The sequence below is a fragment of the Phasianus colchicus genome, chromosome 3, assembly GCF_987193195.1.
Source record: "Phasianus colchicus chromosome 3, bPhaCol1.hap1.1, whole genome shotgun sequence".
NCBI lineage: Eukaryota > Metazoa > Chordata > Aves > Galliformes > Phasianidae > Phasianus > Phasianus colchicus.
This window is the reverse complement of record NC_143438.1, coordinates 93,923,957-93,946,178: the sequence shown is the minus strand read 5'-3', so window position 1 is coordinate 93,946,178 and position 22,222 is coordinate 93,923,957. Positions and strand designations below refer to the sequence as shown.

Here is a 22,222-nt window from a genome sequence, read left to right as displayed (position 1 = left end):
CCGCGTGTCTGCGTGGCACCGTCTCCCCAGAGCTCAGTGTCCCGTAGTGCCATGGCTGTGTTCTGTGTTCTTGTGCCTCTATCTCTCCATGGCCTGGTGTCCCATAGTCACATAGCCCTGTGCCCTGCATCCCCTATCTCATGCTGCCACGGCCCTGTGTCCCCACAGACATGTTTCTTACGTTCCCACAGCCCTCTGCCCCATGTCCTAGAATGGGTCGGAATGGACGTCAGCTGTGACCCAGCACTGGTGGAAGAGACGATGGTGGTAGGGTATAAATATTGGCTAAATAGATTTATTTTCATACAAAGAATACACAGATCCACTCCCCCACGAGGGCACCCCGACCTGGGGGACACCCCGAGATGTCCCCAGTCTCTGTTCTCACCAGGGGAGGGAGACAGCAGGCACCACCTCTGTGGGTTTCATGGGTTCCCCCAGCAGGATCGGGCCCCACCCTGGCACTGGGACCAAAGGGAACATGTTGGGGACATCCCCATTTTCTGCATTCGTTCTCTTTTATGCTCCAATGAAATCCTCCATTGGAATTTTGTTTGTTTAGGAAATGCCCCAAACACCGGGACTTAACTCTGAGGATCTGTCTCTATCTTCCTGGGTGAGCTTTGGGACACCCCTGTCCCCACAATGCCCGTATTGGGCGTTTCCTCGCTCTCCTGTTTTGGGGACATCTCTGGACATTTTGGGGTCACGTTGTGCCCTAATACTGTGCTGGCACAGAGCCCTCCCCACACTGTATGTACACGCTGGATAAAAGAAGAAAATACAGATATTTATAGTGGGGGTGAAACACCCCCTGTTGCCCCCAAACATCCCACATGTCCTCATCCCGGTGCCCATCTGTTCCCAGGAGGGAGGTGCCTTGTCCTGGGCCAATCAGAGACTGGGAGAGCTCTTCTCTCTCAGTTTCCCCATCAGTTGTTGGGCCGTGCCTCAGTTTCCCCATCGGTTGATGATTTTGTCATCATCCCACCAAGGAGATGTGGGATGAAGAGGAGCCATGTAAGCAGCCACCCCACAGGGTGACATGGAGGACATGGGATGACCCAAAGGCATCCTCCAACAGAGAAACATCACAGGCAGACCTACGCAAAACCCCTTTTTTCCCCAGATTTCTCACACACCACTATCACCCACCCTTGGGGACACAGCGGTGTTGGCATCCTACAGCACCTGGTGGCTTTGACAGTGTTGGAGGCTGATATTGGGAGTGGGGTCTGGATTTGACCACCCCACCTCCTGCTGTCCCTTTACAGCGGGAGAGGAGGTGGTGGGGGACGAGAGGAGGGTCTGCCTTGAGCTTGCCCAGATCAGCTGCGCTTGGTGACCATCTGCCGGTCCCTCTTCTTCTTCTCCATCAACCTGGGATGGAGCAGGGAGGTGCCTTTAGGGTCTCACCACCCCAGTGGACCCACCACTACAATGACTCCACCACCCCTATGACTCCACCATCCCAATGAACCCACCACCCCAATGGACCCATCACCCCAGTAGACTCACCTTCACAATGCACCCACCATCCCAGTGGACCCACCACCCCAGTGGACCCACAACTCCAATGGCAACACCCAAAGCTGGGTTATGGGGTGAGCAGGGGGAACTCACTTGCGGTTGCGGACCTCAGTGAGCTCCATCAGCCGCTCTTGGGCTGCTCGCAGCTCATCGAGGCGCTGCTGGTAGCGTGAGTCGCAGTTGTTGGTGCGCTCATAGCTGGAGACCTGGCTGGAGAGCTCACTGGCACGGTCCCGCAGCTGCTGGATGGATGAGTAGAGGTTCTCCTCGTCTTCCTCCTGCCCCGACACAAAGGGATGAAGTTCACGGAGTGGATGGGGATTGATCCACTGGGGAAACGAGGAATGGGTGTTTCCAACTTGTTCATGATGCTTACCTTGGCATTGATAATCTCAATGTGGATGAGAAGTGCGGCCAGCTCCAGGTCCTCCGTGTAGCTGTTCTTCAGTGGCACCGACCGGTAGCCTGGACACAACACTGGGACATGAGCTCAGCCCCACAGCAGAGTCCCAGTCCCTCGCCATGGTCATAGTTGAGTCCCCAAGTGGCTGATGATGATGATGATTGTGTTAAAGAAACATGTACATGTGGTACGTAGGGGCACGTTTTAGTGAATGTTCTATGTTGGTGGTAGTGAACTCATGATTCTACGAGTGGACATAGTGGGGAATGGGTTGATGGTTGGACTTGGTGATCTTGGAGATCTTTTCCAACCTTTATGAGTCTATGATTCTATGATAATGATGAGGGTGTGGATGAAGGGAGCATACCTGTTTTGAGACCCTTAATGGGGAAGGTGGCTTGGGCCAAGAAATTGGGGTCACTGAACATGTCCTCCTCGTACACCACAAAGCGGAGAAAGGCGAACTCAGGATTATTGATGTCGAAGACAAACTGCTTGAAGAGCCACACGGGGTTGAAACCATTGTCAGCTGTGGGGTAAGGTCAGGGCAGGGTTAGACACATAGACAACACCAACACAACACCACTGTTTCCCTGTTAATGGGGGATGCCTTTCCCTTCTGCTCCTCCTTGAAACTAATCCCCATCACCCACATTTGAGCAGTCACAGACATGGTTGGTCTAGATGATCTTAGTGGTATTTTCAACCTTATTCTACAATTCTATGATTTCCAGTAGAACCCCAGAAGGTGTCTAAGTGACACCACCTGTCCTCTTGGCATAGGAACTAGGTGGGAGGATCTTTACCTACGACATCAGTCTTGTTCTTGCTGTTGTCATACTCAGAGCCACACACCTCTACCTCCACAAAGGGGCACACAATGCTTCTCCCGTTCTTGGGAAGGTGCCGGGCACCAAGAATCTGTGGAAGGTAGAGGAGAAAGAGGAGAGTGAGGTTCAGCCATGCTGGCCCCATGGTCAACAAAGGACTTCCTTGGACAGACCTATGGCTTGGTTGGTTTGAGTCTGCCAAAATCTTCATGACCATAATTAGCCACGTCAAACCTTATTTGTAAGCTCGGACTCATTTTAGCTGTTTCTGCAGAATGATTTGAAAAACTTTTGCTATGTCCACGCCATACTGAAGAGCTGGTTGACTACACACTAACCCATCCCAGCTGTAACACCAAAATGACCCAAACTTTGGGTCAACTTTATGCAATTGTGGGGTTTTCCCCTCAACGTTTTGGAATTCTTCCACAGTCTGGAAAGATTATGCAAGAAAACAACAGACTTAGCAGATCATGGAGCAATGAACTCCATGAAGCAAATATGGGTCTTAAACATGTAGAAATTGACCCCAAACTTGGTTTGGAAGAACTGAACCCTCATCTCGACGCTGACCACCTTGGAATGAACTTGCCAACCTTGCCCACTTGCCTGCAGCTGCACTGTGATGGGCTCCACGATCTTCAGGCTGTTCTTGTCGAAGGGGTCAAACGTCTCATCCCTCATGATGTCGGGTTGTAGGACATAGCCACTGCGGCCACCGAGCATGAAGAGTGCCTGGTTCAGCTGCATCGGCTTGTCTATGGCCAGGGAAAAGCAGGGTTCAGGGACCCTCCAGTGGCCCTGAGCAGAAGGTTCTGCCCTCACAAACCCCCTACTAAATCTCCTAACCGTGGGTACAAGTGCATGAAACAACTCAACATTGCATGAGAATATCCCCATCGAGATGGGGACGATGGTTGGAGAGCTCATCTAAACCATGTCCAGCCATGGGATCGGTGGCAAAGCCACCAGGGGTGGGGATTTTGCCACCCTGGGCATGGGATTTACCAGGTGTCTGGAAGTTGAGGGCCACCAGCTGGCTGCCACAGATCCACATAGGCAGTGGGTCGTAGTTGGAGGAGTCCAGGCGCTGCCCTTTGGGGTAGATGCGGCTGAGCTGGCGCCGGTTGTACTGCAGGAACTTCTTGCCCTTGCTGCGGTTGGCATACTTCTCTGCTTTGGTCTCCGGGAAGGAGGACATATCCCGGTAGCATGCTTTGTCTGTGCCAATCTCTGAAAGCATAAAGGTGACCATCAGTGGAAGACATGGGGTTCTGTGGGAGCAATCAGTTCCCCCCAACCCCTTTCTTCCCCTCCTCAACCCATCACTACCCTTTTCCAGCTCTTACTGTCTTCATCGAAAGGCACGGGGCGGCAATACACAACCAGCTCGGAGAGCTCCAGAGCGATCTTCTTCCTCCGCTCCATAATCTTCCCCTCTTGCATCTGCACAAGGGAAAATGGAATCTGAGACTCTTCCATTGACGGGGATGCTCTGTAAACTACAGTCCAATCGCTGTGGGATGGGGCATCCACCAACATCCACTGAAACGGATCAACTGTCCACTAATGTCCATCCACCATGGGATGAGACATCCATCAAAATCCATTGATGGGGATGATCCATCAACTACAGTCCATCCACCATGCGATGAAGCATTCGTCACCATCAACTGCTAGGGATGATCTGTCCACTGGTGTCAATCCATCATGAAATGGGACATTAATCACCACCCACTCCACTCCATCTCCTGGAGATGAGGATGCCCACCACCACCTGCTGTACCCCAGTGCTCCTTACCCTGGCATCGGCGTTCTGCGTGGCCTCCCTGATCTTGGCCACCCACTCGCTGAGCTCCTCCTGTGTGTCAGCGGCCACGTCCAATGACTGGGCTGCGTGGGACATCTGCTGGGAATGGATGGTGAAGACAAATGGTTTGGAGCTCCTCCCGTCTTTGGAGATAACTATAAGGACATCAGAGGGGGCTTTACTCGAAGACATTCCCAATGGATGGCTCTGTGGAGCAAACGAAACCTCATCGGTCCTGCTCCTGGGTCCCTACCTGCCCTCCCCAGCACACCCCAAGTTCCTCCTCCTTTGAGAATAGTCCTAAATATTGCAAATAGTCAAGAAACACTGTGGGAGAATTGAAATCAAATGCTTGATAAACTGTGGTGAATCCCCCAAAAAACACTGGAAGAGAAAGCAGCAACCATGATTCACCAAAATTAATAGTTTCACCTTTACAGACCACTGAATCCCTCTAAATCCTTTCAACATCAGCCAAATGCCTCCAGATTCTGTTGCACTGAGTGACATGGTCACAGGGATGGGCTGAAGGTTGGACTGGATGATCTTATTGGTCTTTCCAACCTTAATGATTCTTTGAGTCTATGAATTCAGCCCCCAGATTGTCCCCAGCACATCATGCCAAGTATGAGGCCCTTCCCTCTCACCATCTGGACATTTTTACCATGCCAGAACAGCCATCACCTATCATCATAAACCCCTTGTTTATGATGAGTTTGGAGAGCCTCAGCTCATGATGCTGAGTTCTTGCTTGGGACATGTACCATCCCTGTTGGGGACATGATGGTGACACTCACCTACGTGGCATGATGGCACGTCGATGAAGCCCTTTAGGAAGTTCCCCAGGGGGCTGTTTTCCGATGACTGCAAGAGAGGAAAAAGGAGGAATTGGTGAAGAGCAGCCCAACCTCCATCCAACCCTCCATCCAGACTTCCAAGTCAGCCAATTCCAAGCAAAAGCCAAGAAAAAAAAAAAACATGCTTTAGGCAAACTCCATTCCATGGAGCATCCCAGAGCCTCAGATAAGGGTTTGCATTGGATCGGTGCTGGGAGCATCTCAGGTGATCTCAGTGAATGGGAAAAAGAAGATGACAGAAACAGCACACTCACAGCCTCGTCCTGCTCCTGTGCCTGAGTGCTGACGATTTCCTCCACATAGTTGGCTGGGAACCACAGCTGTTTCTTGCCCCCATAGTCCCCCCGCCACCTGCAAGGGGTGAGAGGATCAAGGCAAGAGGACCAATTGGAGGGGTATACGGGGTGTTAATGCTGCATGCAATGTCAAGGAGCAATTGGAGAAGGAAGGGGGAGACAGAAAAGGAGGTCGTTAAAACAGACCACAGGAAGATCCCTGCCTATGGCAATACTGCCCAGGGCACCAGACCACTCTTACCAGCCACCATCCTGCTTGTCAACGTTGTGGATGATGGCTTGCTTGCAGAATGACAGCTCGTCCTCTCGCTGTGCTTTATAGTCATAAAGAGCCTTCACTGTGCACTGAACCACCAAGGAGAGGGATATGTGTTACCATCAAGCTGGGATGCTCAGCTGATATCCTGGATGCCTCACCCCCCCAAATTATGTCCTCTAAAAGTCTACACAGTAAGTGAGACGTTAGAGGGGACACAAGAGCTGTAGGTGTCTGTGGTACCACAAAACCAGCATATTCTTCTTCTGGGTTCCCCATTGTGGAAGAAAGCTCTCAACCACTTTATGTCCCTGTATGTGTTCATTAAATGTTGAGATGTGGCACTTAGGAACATGTTTTAATGGGGTAGTGAGCATGGTGGTGATGAGTTGGGCTTGGGCCTGATGGTCTCAGAGATGAATGATTTTATGGACTTTTAAAGCACAGCCATTCTGGACCAAGGGATTGTAGGGCCAGAGGGAAGGGACCTCAAATCTCCTCCAGGGTCAGCTCCGAGACCAGCCTGGATCTAAAAACACCCAAGGATGGAGACTGTGCCAGCTGTGAAATGACCCTAAATGTATTCCTTTGGGATTCTTCCCAGCACAAAGGTTTCCTTGCTGTTGTGGCAAACTTTTGCTGGGTCTTTGTTTCAGACCTATCTCGTATCTACTGTGGTGATGCTGCTGCTGGAGCTCAAGACTGTCCCCAAGTGATGGGGACATGCAAAGGTTCCCACCAGCTCCAGCACTGCTTAAGGGTCAGAGAAACAGCTTCTGTGGTCCATGGTGGGAGCCATCCAGGAGCCTCAGCAGGGAGAATCACTAAGTCCCATCACCCTGCATCTAACCAGCTCAGCCTCTTACCCTGGCCATTGGCATCTTGTTGGCCTCCACATAGAAATGAGGTGTCCGCACCTCATACAGAGCTCCATAGTCCAGCTCCTGCAAGGACAGACAACAAAAAATGTCATCTGGCCACGGACATGGATTATGAAGAATCACAAGGGAAAATGAGCTATCACCTGTGGGCCAGAGGAGTATGATGGGGACCCAATATCCCTTTATAGCTAATGGGAGGGGACTTGTGGATAGTGAAGACGTTATAACCATAGCCAGTGGTGGTGGTTTGAGTTGGACTTTGGGCACATCTCCTTTGCTGTGCAGGAGACTGAAGAAGATCTTCCAACCACAACAAAGATTGGGATGGAGTTGGATTGCCCATGGCACAGAACTACTTCATCCCCACTGTCTCCAACTGTTCCCACCACTGGGAGCACTCACAGTAGTGCCCATCTTCTCCAGGGTCTCCTCATTGATGGGGTAGCGCAGCTTCATCTTACGGTACAGCGGATGCTTCTCGTAGTAGCTGACAAGGTCCACCAGGCTCTCAAACTCAGCTGAGCTGCCCAGCATGAAAAGTCGTCCCTCCTGCTGGATGCGGCAGTGCTTGATCTTCCCCTCCGCCCTAAGGCCAAGAGAGCAGCCAGTGATGTCCCCAGCTCTTGGAGCGGAGCCACAGGGCCACACCTGGCCAGCCTGGAAGTGCTGGGGTGACCACACTCACCGAAATGAAATGGCATAGGAATTGGGTTCGTTCCGTTTTCGCACCAGGAAGGCTCCATCCCGAGGGACTCGCATCAGCATATGCTCAGCCTGCAGGCGTGTTAGGCTGGCATGATACCACCTGGATAGGCACAGCAAGGAGGCATTGGGCTGGTAAACCCCAAATCTGACACCAGCTGCACTGGAGTCAACGTGGGAAGGGATGAGGATGGTTGACCCAAGGGTGGGATGAGTGGTGGAAGAGGATGGTGGACACAAGGACAGGACAAGCATTGAAAGAAGATAGTGAACCTAATGGTGAGACAAGTGATGGAAAAAGATGGTGGACCCAAAAGTGAGACGAGAAATGAAGAGGGTGGTGGACACAAGAGTGGGACAAGCAATGAAAAAAGATGATGCACACAAGAGTGAAACAAGTAAAGGAAGAGGGGGGGAACCCAAGGTAGCAATGGGCTGGGTTTCACCCTCACTCTTTGCTCTCGTGGGCATTGGGCTGGGGCACGGGGTCGGTGAGGCGCATCTCAAACTCATTGCAGCGGAGTGGCACCTCACGGTAGTGGCAGATGAGACTGTAGAGGCTGTCAAAGACCAGGTTGTCTGTCAGGTAGAACTTGGTGGAACCAGCCTCCTGTCGCGAGTGGATCCTGCAGTGCTGCACACGGTTTGATCGCCTGCCATGAAGGAAAAAGGTGGGAGTGAGTCAGTCCAGATCCATGACTATGCCATGCCATGCTTGAGGATGGTCTGGATCAGGGCACCACAGTGCTCAGAAAAATGGTGTTTTCCCTCAGAACACCATTTCTGCCTCCAAACTGGGGATCTACTGGAGGCAGCCACCACATGCTTGGTGTGCTGCTCATACCAGCTTGGGAAAGATGTGATCCTGCCATCCACCCCAATGGAGATTGAACTGGGGCTCCTACCAGAAGGACAGGGTGTAGTCACCCACGAAGGTCTCGCTTTCGCGCACCAGGAAGGTGCCATCCTTGCCTCCTGTCTCAGTGCAGTATTCATGCAGCAGCTTCTCGGCGATCTGCCGCCCATCACGGCCACCTCCCAGCTTCCCATGGAACCACTTCTCCGTGAAGTGCAGCTCGTTGTTGTTGAACTCCTATGAGTTCACACAGAGACCAAACACACTTCAGTGTTAGTGTTCCCATGAGCAGTTGTCGTTGATCTTCTCTCTCTCCTCATGCTGACTCCCAATATCCCCGAATTCCCCCACCCCATGGCTGCATCTTGTCATACACACACCTCCTTCTGCTCCACCTCCTCTTCATCTTCATTGAACTGGTAGCGTGATGTCTCCTCTGAGTAGTAGATCTTGTTGCTTGTCAGTACAAAATAATGCGGGCTCCAGGTCTGAGAGGGAGGAATAGCATCACCAGGGTAGGGAGGGTGGGGGCATGGGGAGATGGGGCTTTGAGACTCCTGTTTCTTCCCTGCACCCCCCATGGCATTGCAACAATGCCTCATGCCCACCCCAAACTCCTGGTCTCTCCCCTCCCAGAGCAGCCCCATCTGACACATCCTGCTCTGCCCCCAGCCATCATTGTATGGAGATCCTTACATGGTCAATAGGGTCTTCGAGGTAGAGGATGCCATTCTTTATGGAGTTGCTGATGTCGTTCTCTGAATAACTGGCAGTGGAGACCTCCTCATATAGGTTCCCTTCAACCAGCTTCTTGTGCTGAGGACAGCCCAGAAATAGGAACTCAGCAGCCCATCGTGCTGAGCTCCCATCCCTAATTCACAGATCCACCATCACCACCACCACTCACTCCCAGTAGACCTCTCCTTGCACAGAACCTTGAATCCTATTTCTTGTGCATGGAGAGGGAATTGCTTCTAAGTCCCAAGATCTGGGGTAATCATCTTCCCTCCCAGCCCAATGCAGTTCTTGTCCCTTCTGCAAAGAGCTTTGGGTTAGTGTCTGGCCCCACACCTTGATTAGGATCTTCTTCTTGAGTTGGGTGGGTGAGGGCAGCTCATCAGCGTTGATGTCAACTGGCTTGGTGAGCAGCATGTCCCCAAAGACCTTCTTGAAGTGGGAAGCCATGTTCCTCTGCTGGACGATGCTGCAGTGGTCTTCAATGGAGAGGATGATGGGGAACCTGGAGGAAGCAGGTGGGAAAAGTGGCTTGAGACGAAGATGAAGAAAAGGGGAATTTGAGCAGCGGTTGCCTGCCCAGCCTAGAATTGGGGTGCTTTGGTGAGGCAGGGCTTACTCAGATGTGACAAATGCGTGCTCCTTGATGGTATGCAGCACATCCAGGAATTTGATCTTGGAGGTGAGTGTGTGACCATGGTAGATGATGGGGAGATCATCTGGGCCATCCCAGCAGTCCACTAAATAAGGAGACAACTTGGTTAACACATGTTGCTCACCAAATGTGCACCAGAACAATGTTGGATATTAGAAAAGACTTATTTTCTAAAAGAGTGGTCAAATGTTGGAACAGTCTGCCCAGGGAGGTGATGGAGTCACCGTTCCTGGAGGTGTTCAAGAAGTGTGGAGATGTGGCACTAAGGGACATGGTTTAGCAGGCATGATGGGGATGGGTTGGGGTTAGACTGGAAGATCTTAGAGGTCTTTTCCAACCTTTATGATTTTATGAGTGGGCATGGTATAATGGATTGATAGTTGGGCTTGACGATCTTGGAGATCTTCTCCAACCTTAATGATTCCATGATTCTAACCCCCTCTCCCATTTGCCATGGAATGGGTACAGAGGATAGTCCATCTAGTGCAATGTGAAGTACTGGGGAAGCTCAACATCACTGCAGTGTGCCATGGAGTACGGGGTGGACTCACACTCAATGCAGCGGCAGCCCATGCGCAGGCAGCGAGCATACGCTTCCAGGGAGGACTCACTGGAGAACTGGTCTCCTGTCAGGTACCTGCAGAGGTATAAAAGGGGATGCTTGAGAAGGGATTCTCTCGGGGATCACCGAGGTGAGTCCACCCTGTCCTTACGTGTTGTGGGAAGAGGAGATCCAGTACTGGGACAAAGGGTGGTTCATCTCCTCAGGCACCACACGTTCATACTTGGCGTCCATCACCATGTTCTCTTTGGAGAAGAGATACGTGAGAAACTGGGGGAGGGAGAAAACAGAGAGGTCAGATTTCAATGGGATGGGGAGATCAATGGCAGGGGTCAATGCTGTAGGGGTTCACTCACCTCATCCAGTTGGAAGGAGGGTTCTGCTGCATCGATGGAGCCATCCTTGAGGTAGGAACACATATAGTCCCTCACCATGCCCACATCACTGGCCCATGGCTCCTGGGGTGCAAATACAGCTGCTTTTATGGGGTGCAGCAGCTGGGAAGGGGTGTCCCAAGGGATTCACCAGGTCTGGGACTGAGAGGGGTCTCAAAGGACAACCAACCTTTTGGTCGTGCAGAAGGAACTTCTGGAAGTCATAGAGGGACACCTGGCACAGCTCAGGGCGGTCCACATTCCTGGGGCATATCAATAGGAGGTGTTGTCCAAGGTTATGAGGAAGAGGTACTGCACTACATCACTACATCCCTGGTTCCCATTCCTGCTCACATCCCCACCCACGTTCCTGCTTGCATCACCACTCATATCCACAACCATATCCTGCTGTTGCACCCCTGGCACACATCTTCACTCACATCCTTGCCCGTATCCCCACTTGCATCCCTGCTTTCATTTCGACTCCCATCCTAATTTGCATCTCCACTTGCATTCCTACTCACATTGGTTTCCAACCGCATTTGTAACCCCACTCGTTTTGTTGCTCACATTTCCATTCACATTCCCACTACCATCCCTGCTTTCATTCCAGTTTGCATCCCTACTTCCATGCCTGGTCTCATTTATTTTTGTCTCTATCTACATGACCAGTCGCATCCCTGCTCTCATTTCTGTTCTCATCCCCATTTATAACCCGACTCACATTCCTGCTCATATCCCCATTTGCATCCCTACTTACAACCCTGCTCAAATTTCCACTCACTCCCATCCCTGCTCCCATTTAAATTTGCATTCCTATTGCATCTCTGCTCTCATTTGTTCACACTCCTGTTTGCATGACCACTTGCATCCCTGTTCCCATTTCTGCTTCCATTCCAATTTGCATCCCCACTCACATTCCTGCTCACATTTCCACTTCCATCTCCATTTGTATCCCTGCTCCCATCCCAAACTGCAACCCCACTCCACCCCTGCTCAGATCCCTGCTAGATGGGAGTCTGTGGGGCTCCTGGAACTCACCGTAGAGGGAAGGAGAGCTCCAGCTGCTCAATGACCTGCAAGGCAAAGGGGGGATGGGCTGAGCTGGCTGGGGACATGCTGTGATGAGCTGAAGTGAATGGGTAGTGGCTCTTACCGACTTCTGTGCATCAAACATCAGATTTTTGTAGAACTGGATGAAGTGGGAGAAGGTCATCTCATTCCTGGCTTCCACCTCCTGTGGGATGGACGGTGTGAGAGTGGGACTGGTGCAGAGACACTAGGTAGGGGCTTGAAGCCCCATTCCTCACAGAGCCAGGGACTTACCACGAGCTTGTCCCGCAGGAACCTCATGTTGGGCACTCGGTAGTTCACCTGGGGCAGCATGGCCTTCAGGTCCTTCACTGTAATGCTGCAAGACAGAAAGATGGTGTCAGAGAAGCAACCAGACCTACATGTCATGGATCCCCAGGACACACTGCTAAGTTGAGCCCTACCCAAATCCCAGTATCAGCCCAGATTCCCGTTTGAAGTTGCAGATTCCCACAATGGCACAGCACTGTCCAATTTGCTCCAGAGGCATTTTTGCTCTTTATGATTTAGAGGACTCTGGTGTAATTATAGGAGTGCTGAGTAGGGGGTCAGGGAAGAAGGGTGTAGCTGGGCATCTGTCCCACCCAGAGACTATAATTATCCCCATCCTCATCCCATGCCCATCCTCATTCTCATCCTCATCCTTGTTCTCATTTTCATCCTTATCCCATCCCCATCCCCATCTTCATCCCAACCCCATCCTCTTCCCCATCCCCATCCCCATCCCCATCCCCATCTCCACCTCCATCTTCATTTCCATTTCCATCTCCACCTCCATCTCTATCTCTATTTCCATCCCTATCCCCATCCCCATCCTCATCCCATTCCCATCCTCTTCTCATCCCTATCCCACCCTCATGCCAATCACACTTAAGTCCAAATTCCTTTGTTCGGATTTTATTTTATTTTTTATAATATCAAGGAGATGCCTATGGGTTGCACTAATGGCCCATTCTCTCCCAGTGTTGCAGTGGGCATGGGGATATTCAAGTTCCCACAGTCCTACGGGGACTGTGCTCCAGTCTCTGGTTTTAGGTACCTCTGAGCACCCCAAATAAACCATTACTGCCTTGTCCCACACCCTTGCTTTCAGCCTCCGGATCTAGGGTGGGTACAACCCAGTTCATGGCCACCAAATCTGGTTGATTTGCAGGGTTGGGCAAAAGATTTCAGCTATTTCCCCTCTGGAAAACTCCCTGGGAGAGGGGTAGGTGGCTTTTGGCTGTTTCACCACTGACCCCTTTTCCCTGTAGAGCCATGCTGGTTCTCACCTGCCTTCCCGTGACCGGTCCATCCCATCAAACTGTTTCCGCAGCCACCTGGGAGAGAGGGATGGACAGACAGACAGCGCTCAGTCCTGGGGGACCAAACTCATGGTTCATTGTTTCAGACCACAAGTGAGGATCATGAAATGGAATTGACCATCCCTCCTCACCTCTCAATCTGCAGTGGGGTTTGGGCTTTCTGAGTGTCTGCCACCAACCAGTTGAGACCTGTGATCCACAGGTTGATGTCTTCCTCACAGAAAGCTAGAGGAGGAAGAGGAGGTTGGTGAAGGATAAGGGAGATGAGACACTAAGGATGGATGGAAGGGGTGAGGTGGGAGCCTACGCACCAGCCACGCTGAGTGTCCGCAGCCTGAAGTCCATCCCATAGAGGATGATGAAGCACATGGTGAAGTCGAGCTTGCGAGCATCCTCGGGGTAACGCTCAAAGTCCCGTGAGTTCTTCCCCAGGCGGATCTCCTTGATCTCCCGGATGTCAACTGCAGAGACAGAGGGGCACAGGACTGTCCTGTGTTACCCTGACACCACAGAGCCAGGGAGAGGGAGCAGGAGGTGAGAACATGTGGAGAGTATGGAGCCTTGACTCCAAGATGGGACATCCCATTGGGCTGTGATGGTTATTATGGCCACGTGTCCCTCAAAGGCAACATGTCACTGCTGGTGGGATGGGCATGTCCTTCAGAGATCTCTGTCCCCAATATGAGGCATCCCGTTGGCACTGCCCATTAGTACATGATGGCATTGAGTGCCAAGTGTCCTCCTTGGACTGTGTCCCCAAGATAAGATGTCCCTGCAGAAGTCTGAGAGCACCATGGGTGCCACATGTCCACAGGATGAGGCATCCTGGGGGACTGGGATGGGTACTATGACCATGTGTCTTCCAAGGGAGACATATCCCCACAGCCCTGCCATGACACAATGGCTAGTGTGATGGCACCATGCGTATTGTATGTCCTTCAGAGAGTCAACTCCCCAAAATGGGTCATCCCAGTGGCACTGCCCATTGGTACATGATGACATTATGAGTTCCATCTGTCCTCCAGGGATTGTGTCCCCAGAATGGTGTGCCTTCATGATGCTGCCTAACAATTTCCCATCTCTCTCAGTGCCATGTGTACTTGGGACTCAGCCCTGCAATCCCTACAACCACCTCCTTTCTGAGAAAAAACTTGGGACAGGCTGAGCTCATCTTTTAATAGAATACGACTGTCCAAAGGTGGCAATTTGCAGCCCAGACCGCAGGGCGTTTCTTTCCTGCTGTGCTGCTCTCTCATTATCTCACTATATAAAGCCCAACCGGTGGCGGGAGGGTTGGGTTTCCGGACCGCAGTCTTCCTCACTGCTACATCACCAGTGGAGATTTCCATCCACTGGTTTTGTAGAAAGGACAGCAGGAGTAGAGTAATAATATCACGGTATTAATGGCTGTGCTACAAAACGGAGCCTTCAGCACAGGAAAAGGGTTTTGTATGGCCAAGGGTGGCCGGACACTGCACAGGGTCATTGTCCTGCAGGAAATGGGTCATTTCCCGGAGAATTTCCAGCCCGGCCCCTGCAGCATTTCCTACATGGCAATAGGGATGGGTGCAGGGTACTGGAGCAGAGAAAAAATGGAATGCATGGATAAGGGATAAGGGATGAGGGGGAATGGGGCTGATTCAGTGAAAAAGAGGTGGGGAATGTTTTTTCTTGGCGGAAAGGCACTGGAAAACACTGGTGGCTTTATGCAGCGTTCCTTTGGGTGGATGAGAGCCAGCTTGGGCAGATCGGGGCACGATGCGGGCACTCGGCTGCGAAGAGGTGCTCAACTGGTGTCTGCACCCATATGTGTGATTTTGGGGAAGGGAAGCTGGCTGCTGTCCATGTTTTGTAGACCCTGAGTGCAAATGGGTGGATATTTGGGGCTGTTTTAGGATAGGAATAGGAGGAACTCCCCCAACCCTACTCATTGCAGTGCACTGCAGAAAGGAAGATGCTGGTGGCTATTGTGGCTCCGTTGATGGTTGCCAATGCAGCCAGGATCCAGGCTTGGACCCAGGAGAGGGAGCGTGCAGCACAGTGCAACGTGCTGGCGGCTTCCTGGAAACCACATCTGCAGCGGATTTGCAGCGATCATGGCAGAAGTATGTCTCCAAACTCCTCCCTGCATTGTCTCCGGGGTCCTGGTGATTAAAACATGCTGGGAGCCAGATCCAACTGCGAAAATCCCTTTTCTCTTCTCATGCAAAGCAAGCAGCACTGATACAAAGGATTTAAATATAGGGGCAGTGTGGTTGGGAGTGGATGGAGGGTCTGTATGGAAGCTTTTAAAGGCTGGGAGTTTCCTGAGTGCATTAAGAGGAAAGCAAAGAAAGGCTCCAGGAGGGAATTGGAGAGCTGGGAAATCCTGCTGGCCCAGGTGGCCAAGTGATGTCCCCTTGGTCCTTCCTTTGGGTGGGGTGTGGGGCATGGAATTCCTCCTGCATGGAATTACCCCATGCTATTGTGAAGCTGACCTTGAGGCTGAAATAAAAGATTTTGCCTGGACCAGCAGTGTTAATCCCATCCTATTTCTAATTGTTGGGATGGAGGCGTGAGTGTATATTAGCCATCATCATAGCAAACCATACTGCAAACCACCCTTCCAAAATGTTTTTGGGTTGGCAGGGGCTGGAAACCACCTGGTTACCTGGAGGGAAATTTTGAAGGCAACACAGGATGATATCGTAGCTCCTCATCTTAACTCTGTAGTGTTCTTGGGGACCCTATCTACATGGACACATGTCCAAGTAGCAGCTTAATGAAGCGTGTAATTAGACTGAAAGGCATGGGGCATCTCCAGCAGAGCTGGGATCCCCGTACTGCCCTCTAATAGAGACATCAGCACTGTCGGGTATCTCGCTAATCCCTTCTGAAGCTGAGAAGAGGATTTGGAATGGTCCAGGCAGGCGTGAGGTTGGGCATATGCTGGGAACGAGGTTTTGGAACTTCCCTAAAATTCCAGCAAGCAGGAGGACACGTGAGCACAGAATGGGGATGGGCCATGTTGGTAAAGATGCTCCAGGATTGGGGAAACTGAGGCAGGAGATCAGGGTCGATGGAAAAGTAGGGCTGAGATCCTGACGTGGCCCTATGCAATCTCCCAAATAAAAAACAAGGAGCAGGAAATGCGTTATTTCCTCAAGCAGAGAACAAGCTTTTCCCTGCAAAGGCCATAGGGGAACCACTGGGGACAATGGCCAGTCCTCTGTCCCCTGTGGCTCCCTGTGCATGGAAGCATCCCACTATTGCCAGGCATCCCACTGCAAGAGATCACCCCAGTTTAACAGAAGATCCCAATGTGGCAGGACATCTCACTGTGGTAGAACATCCCACTACTGTTAGCTACACCAGTGTGATAGAACATCTCATCATAGCCAGGCATCCCACCATAGCTGAGCATCCCAGTGTGGTAGGACATCCCACCTTGGTAGAACATCCCACCATAGACAGACATCCCATCATAGCTGGGCATCCCAGTGTGGTAGGACATCCCACCTTGGTAGAACATCCCACCATTGCCAGACATCCCACCATAGCCAGACATCCCACCATAGCTGAGCATCCCAGTGTGGTAGGACATCCCACCTTGGTAGAACATCCCACCATTGCCAGACATCCCACCATAGCCAGACATCCCACCATAGCTGAGCATCCCAGTGTGGTAGGACATCCCACCTTGGTAGAACATCCCACCATTGCCAGACATCCCACCATAGCCAGACATCCCACCATAGCTGAGCATCCCAGTGTGGTAGGACGTCCCACTCTGGTAGAACATCCCACCACTGCCAGGCATCCCACTTCAGGAGATCACCCCAGTGTGGTAGGTCATCCCACCATTGTCAAGCATCCCAATGTGGTAGAATATCCCACCATAGCCAGGAATCTCACTGCACGAGATCACCCCAATGTGGTAGGACATCCCACCATAGTAGAACAGCCCACAGTTGCCAGAAATCCACCAACATGGCCCCAGCCCCTGTTTCCAGTACTCACTGTCTCCCTCCACCTTCTCGGGTGTCCGACTCCAGATAATCTGTCGGGTCTCCAGCTTCACCTGGAATGTCCTTCGCTCTGGCCTCTGTGACTTCTTCTGGTAGAACAAAGTGAGGACGGTGCCCATTTCCAGGCAGCGGAGGATCCTTCCAATGTCCCCTGCCTCCATCCTGCCGTCCTCCAAAAAGCCATTGACGCTGTTGAGCCTGGACATGGACATCTTCACTGCGTGGCCATCGCCAGCCGGAGCTGCAGAGCCGGGGTTGTCTCATGCATGAAGGGACGAACCCAAGGGGGAGCAAAAAACCCAAATCCTCTGCGGGGATTTTCTCTGAGCAATGGGAGAATCCGACTCCAGGGTTCGCATCCAGGGGTGTCGGGGGGAGATGGGTGATGGCTTCAGAGCTGGAGGGATAAAAACCATCCGGTCACCATGAGCCCTTAAGGTTTGGGGATACCTTGGGTGAAAAAAAAAACCAAAAACAAACAAACAAACAAACAAAAAACACCAAAAAAAGCAAAGTCACCTCCCCCCAAAAAGCAAAGTCACCCCAAAAGCAGCCAAGCGGAGCAAATCAATCCCCGGCCTCCGTGAAAAGCCGAATGGGGCTGCGGGGTGCGGGGTGCCCAACCTGGGGTGTGGGGCTGGTGCTGTGGGATGAGGGTGATGGGGGGTTTGGGGTTTTTAAGGAGGCGGCCGCCTGCTGCCCCCTCTCTCCGCTCCTTAATTTCGGGCTGATGAAATGGACGCCCAGAGGAAACTGCAATCACACATGGCCGGAAAGAGATCAGAAAGGAATTTTAAAAAAAAAAAAAAAAAAAAAAAAAGCTGGATCTTGGAGAAAGGAAAATCGCAGCGACGGAAGAGGCGGCGGAGGGTGACATCTAGAGGAAGCCAAAAGATGGATGGGCTCTGGGGATATCTCCAGTCCCTACCAATGGATGGAGGGGGGGGATTCCAGGGATGGGGCAGCAGAATATTGTGTGGAAAAGTGGTGGAAAAAAAAATAATAATAAAGAAAGAAATAGAAAATGGCTGTTTTGTGTTTAGCTTCTGGCTCTCTGCGCTGCTGTGCCTGGACAGAACCTAGCTGACAGCAGGGTAAGTGTGGGGCTAAGGAGTTATGGGGCTGACTGCAGGGATTTGGGGATGCAGGGGTTTGGGGTGAGTTTTTTCCCATCCCCATGCTTTGGATCTGTAGGGCTGCCATGGGATTTGCACCAGAATGGGACAGTGCAGCACTGGGGCTCTATGCTGGAGCACCCAGAGGGGCTGGTGTTGGGCTCAGGCATCTCAGGGTCCTGGTGATTGGTGCTCAGGCTCCAGAAAGTCCCAGTGATGGAGGCTCTAGGCATTTCAGGATCATAGTGATGGATGCTCAGGTACCCAAGGGTCCCATTAATAGAGACTTGTGCATCTCAAGGTCCTGGTAATTGAGGTTTAGGAACCTCAGCATCCTGGTGATAGAGGCTCAGACACCTCAAGGCCATGGTGATGGAGGTTCAGGCACCAGGAAGTCCTAGTGATGGAGGTTCAGAAACTTCAAGGTCACAGGGACCAAGGCACAGGCACCCAGGGATCCTGTGTTTGAGGTTCAAGAACCTCAAGGATCTGCTGATGGAAGCTCAGATATCTCTGGATCCTGGTGATAGAGGCTTGGGAACCTCAGGGCCACGGTTGTGGAGGCTCAGGCTCTGAAAGATCCCAGTGATGAAGGCTTGGGCTTTTCAGGTTCATGGTGATGGATGCTCAAGTACTCAAGGGTCCCTGTGATGAGGACTCAGGAACCCAGGGATCCTGTGGTTGAGGCTCAGGAGTCTCAAAGTCCCAGTGATGGAGGCTCAGGTAACCAAGGGTGCCAAAGGTGGAGGCTCAGGAACCTCAGGGTCCTGGTGATAGAGGCTCAGCACAGTATGATCAACCAGCAGCCCTGGTGGGAGATGAGACACATGAGCTGCTGTGAACATGGATCCTGTGGAAGCTATTTCAGTCCTCATTAAAGCCATTAAACACAGAACCCACTTGGAGCGATTCGTGCGTCTGTCTGAATACCATGAAATCCTCATTCTTATCCCAGTAGTTGCCAGGATCTTCATGGTTTGCAGCTCCACTCACGGTTTATGGGAGCCATTAATATCTTCTCAGCTTTTAAGGATGCAGGTAGAGATCTCTACTTTTGTGCTTGGCAGTCTACACTCTTCCTTGAAGAATTAGGGAATTAGGGTAAATATGAGATCCTGATGTTGTTGTGGGTTTTTGTTTTTGTTTTTTTTAAATTTATTTTTTTCTTTCTTTATCCATGAATCAACTTCTGTTTTCAGCCCTTCTCTGGAGGAGAATGAGCTTTTGTTTAAAGCAATGAGGTTCAGAGATGTTGGCTTCTTGTGTTTATGTTTTCCATTTCCAGGCAAATCCCATCTCAGAGCCCCTTGAGCGCAGGTCTGGGAACTGAACATCCCAACCACAGTGAACAGAGGATCAGAATAGAAGATTGCTTTTACACAGGGGATTTTGCAGCATGAGTTTGGCTTCTGATGTCCATCCAAAGCACGCAGGCAGAGAAGGAATGCTCTGTTTTCAGTCTGCAATGGAGTCACTGTTTTAATTTTAGCTCCTCCAGAGCAAAGATGTAACCAAGCTGTTACCAAAGCAAAGCACCTTATGGGGGCTGGAAGAGGCAAAAGGACTGAACCTCCCCATCCAGCAGTGTGTGGGTAGCAGGGCTCAGGGGCACCCCAAAAACTGGTGAAGCTGAACACCCCAAATCTGTGCTTCCTTCTTAAAAAAAAAAAGATTCATCCCTGCTCATGGATGTCCTTTCCTGGAGGCAGACCTGCCCACAGAGTTCCCAAGCTCCCAAGTAGGGAGGGCAGCCAGCACAGAACAAACCCAAAACCATTTAAAAAATGTCACCAAAATCTTTCTGACCATCTCTTCCTCTCTGAGAAAAAAAAAAGAAAAAAAAAAAGAAGAAAAAAAATAGAAGCTGATGCCACTTTCCCTTTGTAGGACTGGCACTGCTCAGTCAATAAGTCACAGATTTCTGTTTATTGGGTGTGGTTTGCTGCTCTTCTCTTTGGCCATATTGTGAAATTCCAGAGCCTCATTGCACTGAAAGGTTTTGCAAATGTTTTTTAGCCATGAGCCTTTGAGCTGCAGGTCGTGCAATGAAAATGTTGCAATTGATCTTTGCAGGTGGTGTTGCAATGGCATCGGCCTGGGACCAAGAAATGTGGAGCAGACAGTAAAAGTGGAATGATCCAAAGTGTCTGCAAAGGGGACGGTGGGGACAAGAGGACATCATATGGCCTTGCATGGCCATAGCCAGAAGATAGAATGGGGCTATTCAGTCCCTGCCCAAGCCATCTCTATTTCAGCAGGTAAAAGTAGAGGACAGAAATAAATCTGTTGGTAAAGAGCTGGGAATGGCAGCACTGATTATTGCTCTCATTTCTCCCCTTCCCCAAATTCATGTATTTAGGTCTGTGTGCATGTGCCAGCAGCGAGACTGCAGGCAAGAAAAAGGGCAGAAAAATAGACATCATAGCAGAAAACTGTTGCCCACTTGATAAATGAAGGTGGCTTTTCCTTTAGGATTGTGCAGCAGTTTCTTTTCCTGTTGCTGATATTTTCCTCTCTGGTTTCCATCTAACCCAGGAGACATCTCCTTCCCCAGAGCTCCTAGTCGTGCTATTATCAGCATAAATAGGATTCGAGAGTTTGCTTGCCCTTGGGAAGGAGATTTCTTTTTTGCAAAAGTTAAAATAGCGAAAACTTTTTTGGAGAAGAAGCAACTTTCTTCAGTGATAAATAGCTGCTGAGCTTCTACAGAGCAGGGCTGGGGGCTGAAGGATGCATGATATGACCCTTGGGATCCTGAACTGAGCCCTTGGGGCTTTTAGGAGGATTCGCAGTACCTCTTTGGTTTCAAGCTTGGATTTAATAACTTGACACCATCTTGCTTGAATTGCTCTTCCTTTTCCCCCGATGCTTTCCTTCTTCCTCGGACACAAGTTAGTTCTCACTACTGTCTTGTACAATGGTGTTATTGGAATTGTCTCTAATGAGAACTGTGCTTATTTCTTCTGCTGCTATTTGGCCCATGGCACTCCTCCTCCTGAAGCATTGCATCAGCTCCTGGTCTCCTTTCATTGCAAATTAAGAAAGAGTGGTAAAATGCATTGGAACAGGCTGCCCAGGGAAGAGGTGGAGTCACTGTCCCCAGAAGTGTTCAAGAAACGTGGAGATGTGGCACTGAGGAACACGGTTTAGTGGGCAATATTGGTAGTAGGTGGATGGTTGGACTAGATGATTTCAGAGGTCTTTTCCAACCTTAATGTTTCTATGATGCTATAAGATGCTCCATCTTCCTCTCAAGTACCTGCACATTTCTCACATTTGCCATCCAAGCAATTCATCTTGGAGAAACAGCTCTCTGGGATTAGACTGGAGGCAGAGATTTCTTGGCACCTGGAGTGTGGACAGAAGTCTTCTTTCCAATCCAGAAGCTTGCAGCTTGTGATGGGCCACCTCAAGATGTTCCCATGGTTTTGTGCTTAGGTCCAAGCAAGACAGGTCCATGCTAGTGCCTCAGAAGAGATCCCCATGCTGTTCTTCTCCCATGCACCTCAGTCCATTGCTTATAGTTTTGTGAGTATGTGGCGAATCTTATTAGAGGCCAGATCAAACAGAAAATTAAACCAAAATGAAAAAGAGGAGAAGGAGAAAGAAGAAACAGAGATGGAGAAAGAGGAAGAGAAGAATGGAAGAAAGAGGAGGGGAAATAGAATGGAAAAAGGGGAAGAGGAAGGAGAATTGAAGAAAGAAATAGAATGGAGAAAGGGGAAGAGGAAGGAGAAGGTGAAGGGGAAGAGACATCAAGCACATCTGATTAGATATTATTTTTAATATTATTTCTCTTCTCCTTTTTCCATTACCCTTCTCCTTTTCCTCCTCCTACTTCTCATTCACCTTCTCCTTTCTCATTCTTTTTTTCTCCTTCTCCTTTTCCTTCTTCTCTTCCTCCTCCTCCTTCTTCATTGTCTTCCTTTTTAATATTGCCACACATAAATATTTCCA

The 22,222-nt window shown here is 50.7% G+C and overlaps 1 protein-coding gene across 3 annotated transcripts; it reads right to left on the bottom strand.

The window, feature by feature from the left end:
• Positions 1–279: 279 nt before the first annotated feature.
• Positions 280–17,921, bottom strand: LOC116227799 (1-phosphatidylinositol 4,5-bisphosphate phosphodiesterase gamma-1-like). 3 transcript variants are annotated; one of them, XM_031591300.2, is made up of 33 exons: positions 17,775–17,921; positions 17,143–17,547; positions 13,455–13,604; positions 13,275–13,368; positions 13,111–13,158; positions 12,074–12,158; positions 11,904–11,984; positions 11,789–11,823; positions 10,938–11,010; positions 10,730–10,831; positions 10,525–10,643; positions 10,363–10,448; positions 9,776–9,896; positions 9,493–9,661; positions 9,118–9,237; positions 8,802–8,909; positions 8,471–8,658; positions 8,018–8,218; positions 7,549–7,668; positions 7,266–7,449; positions 6,849–6,926; positions 5,968–6,071; positions 5,685–5,781; positions 5,371–5,437; positions 4,565–4,728; positions 4,113–4,209; positions 3,772–3,996; positions 3,373–3,521; positions 2,740–2,854; positions 2,301–2,462; positions 1,907–1,995; positions 1,624–1,808; positions 280–1,380 (listed from the first exon to the last, which is right to left on the bottom strand). In XM_031591300.2, the coding sequence occupies exons 2-33, from the start codon at positions 17,360–17,362 to the stop codon at positions 1,329–1,331; spliced, it is 3,888 nt and encodes a 1,295-aa protein (XP_031447160.1). In that variant the 5' UTR covers positions 17,363–17,547; positions 17,775–17,921; the 3' UTR covers positions 280–1,328. The 3 variants fall into 3 exon arrangements, with proteins under 3 accessions (XP_031447160.1, XP_089994216.1, XP_089994217.1); XM_090138090.1 differs by lacking the exon at positions 17,775–17,921 and having other exon boundaries at positions 17,143–17,756; XM_090138091.1 differs by lacking the exons at positions 280–1,380; positions 1,624–1,808; positions 1,907–1,995; positions 2,301–2,462; positions 2,740–2,854 and adding an exon at positions 4,756–4,780 and having other exon boundaries at positions 3,379–3,521; positions 4,565–4,669.
• Positions 17,922–22,222: the final 4,301 nt, after the last annotated feature.

What these genes read in the sequence shown, in the direction of transcription:
- LOC116227799 (XM_031591300.2), bottom strand. Translation starts at nt 17,362, where the DNA reads ATGTCCATGTCCAGGCTCAACAGCGTCAATGGCTTTTTGGAGGACGGC. An exon ending in GCGGACACTCAGCGTGGCTG is followed by an intron (nt 13,369 to 13,454) that starts GTGCGTAGGCTC and finishes TTCCTCCTCTAG; the next exon opens with CTTTCTGTGAGGAAGACATC. An exon ending in AGAAGAAGATCCTAATCAAG is followed by an intron (nt 9,238 to 9,492) that starts GTGTGGGGCCAG and finishes GGCTGTCCTCAG; the next exon opens with CACAAGAAGCTGGTTGAAGG.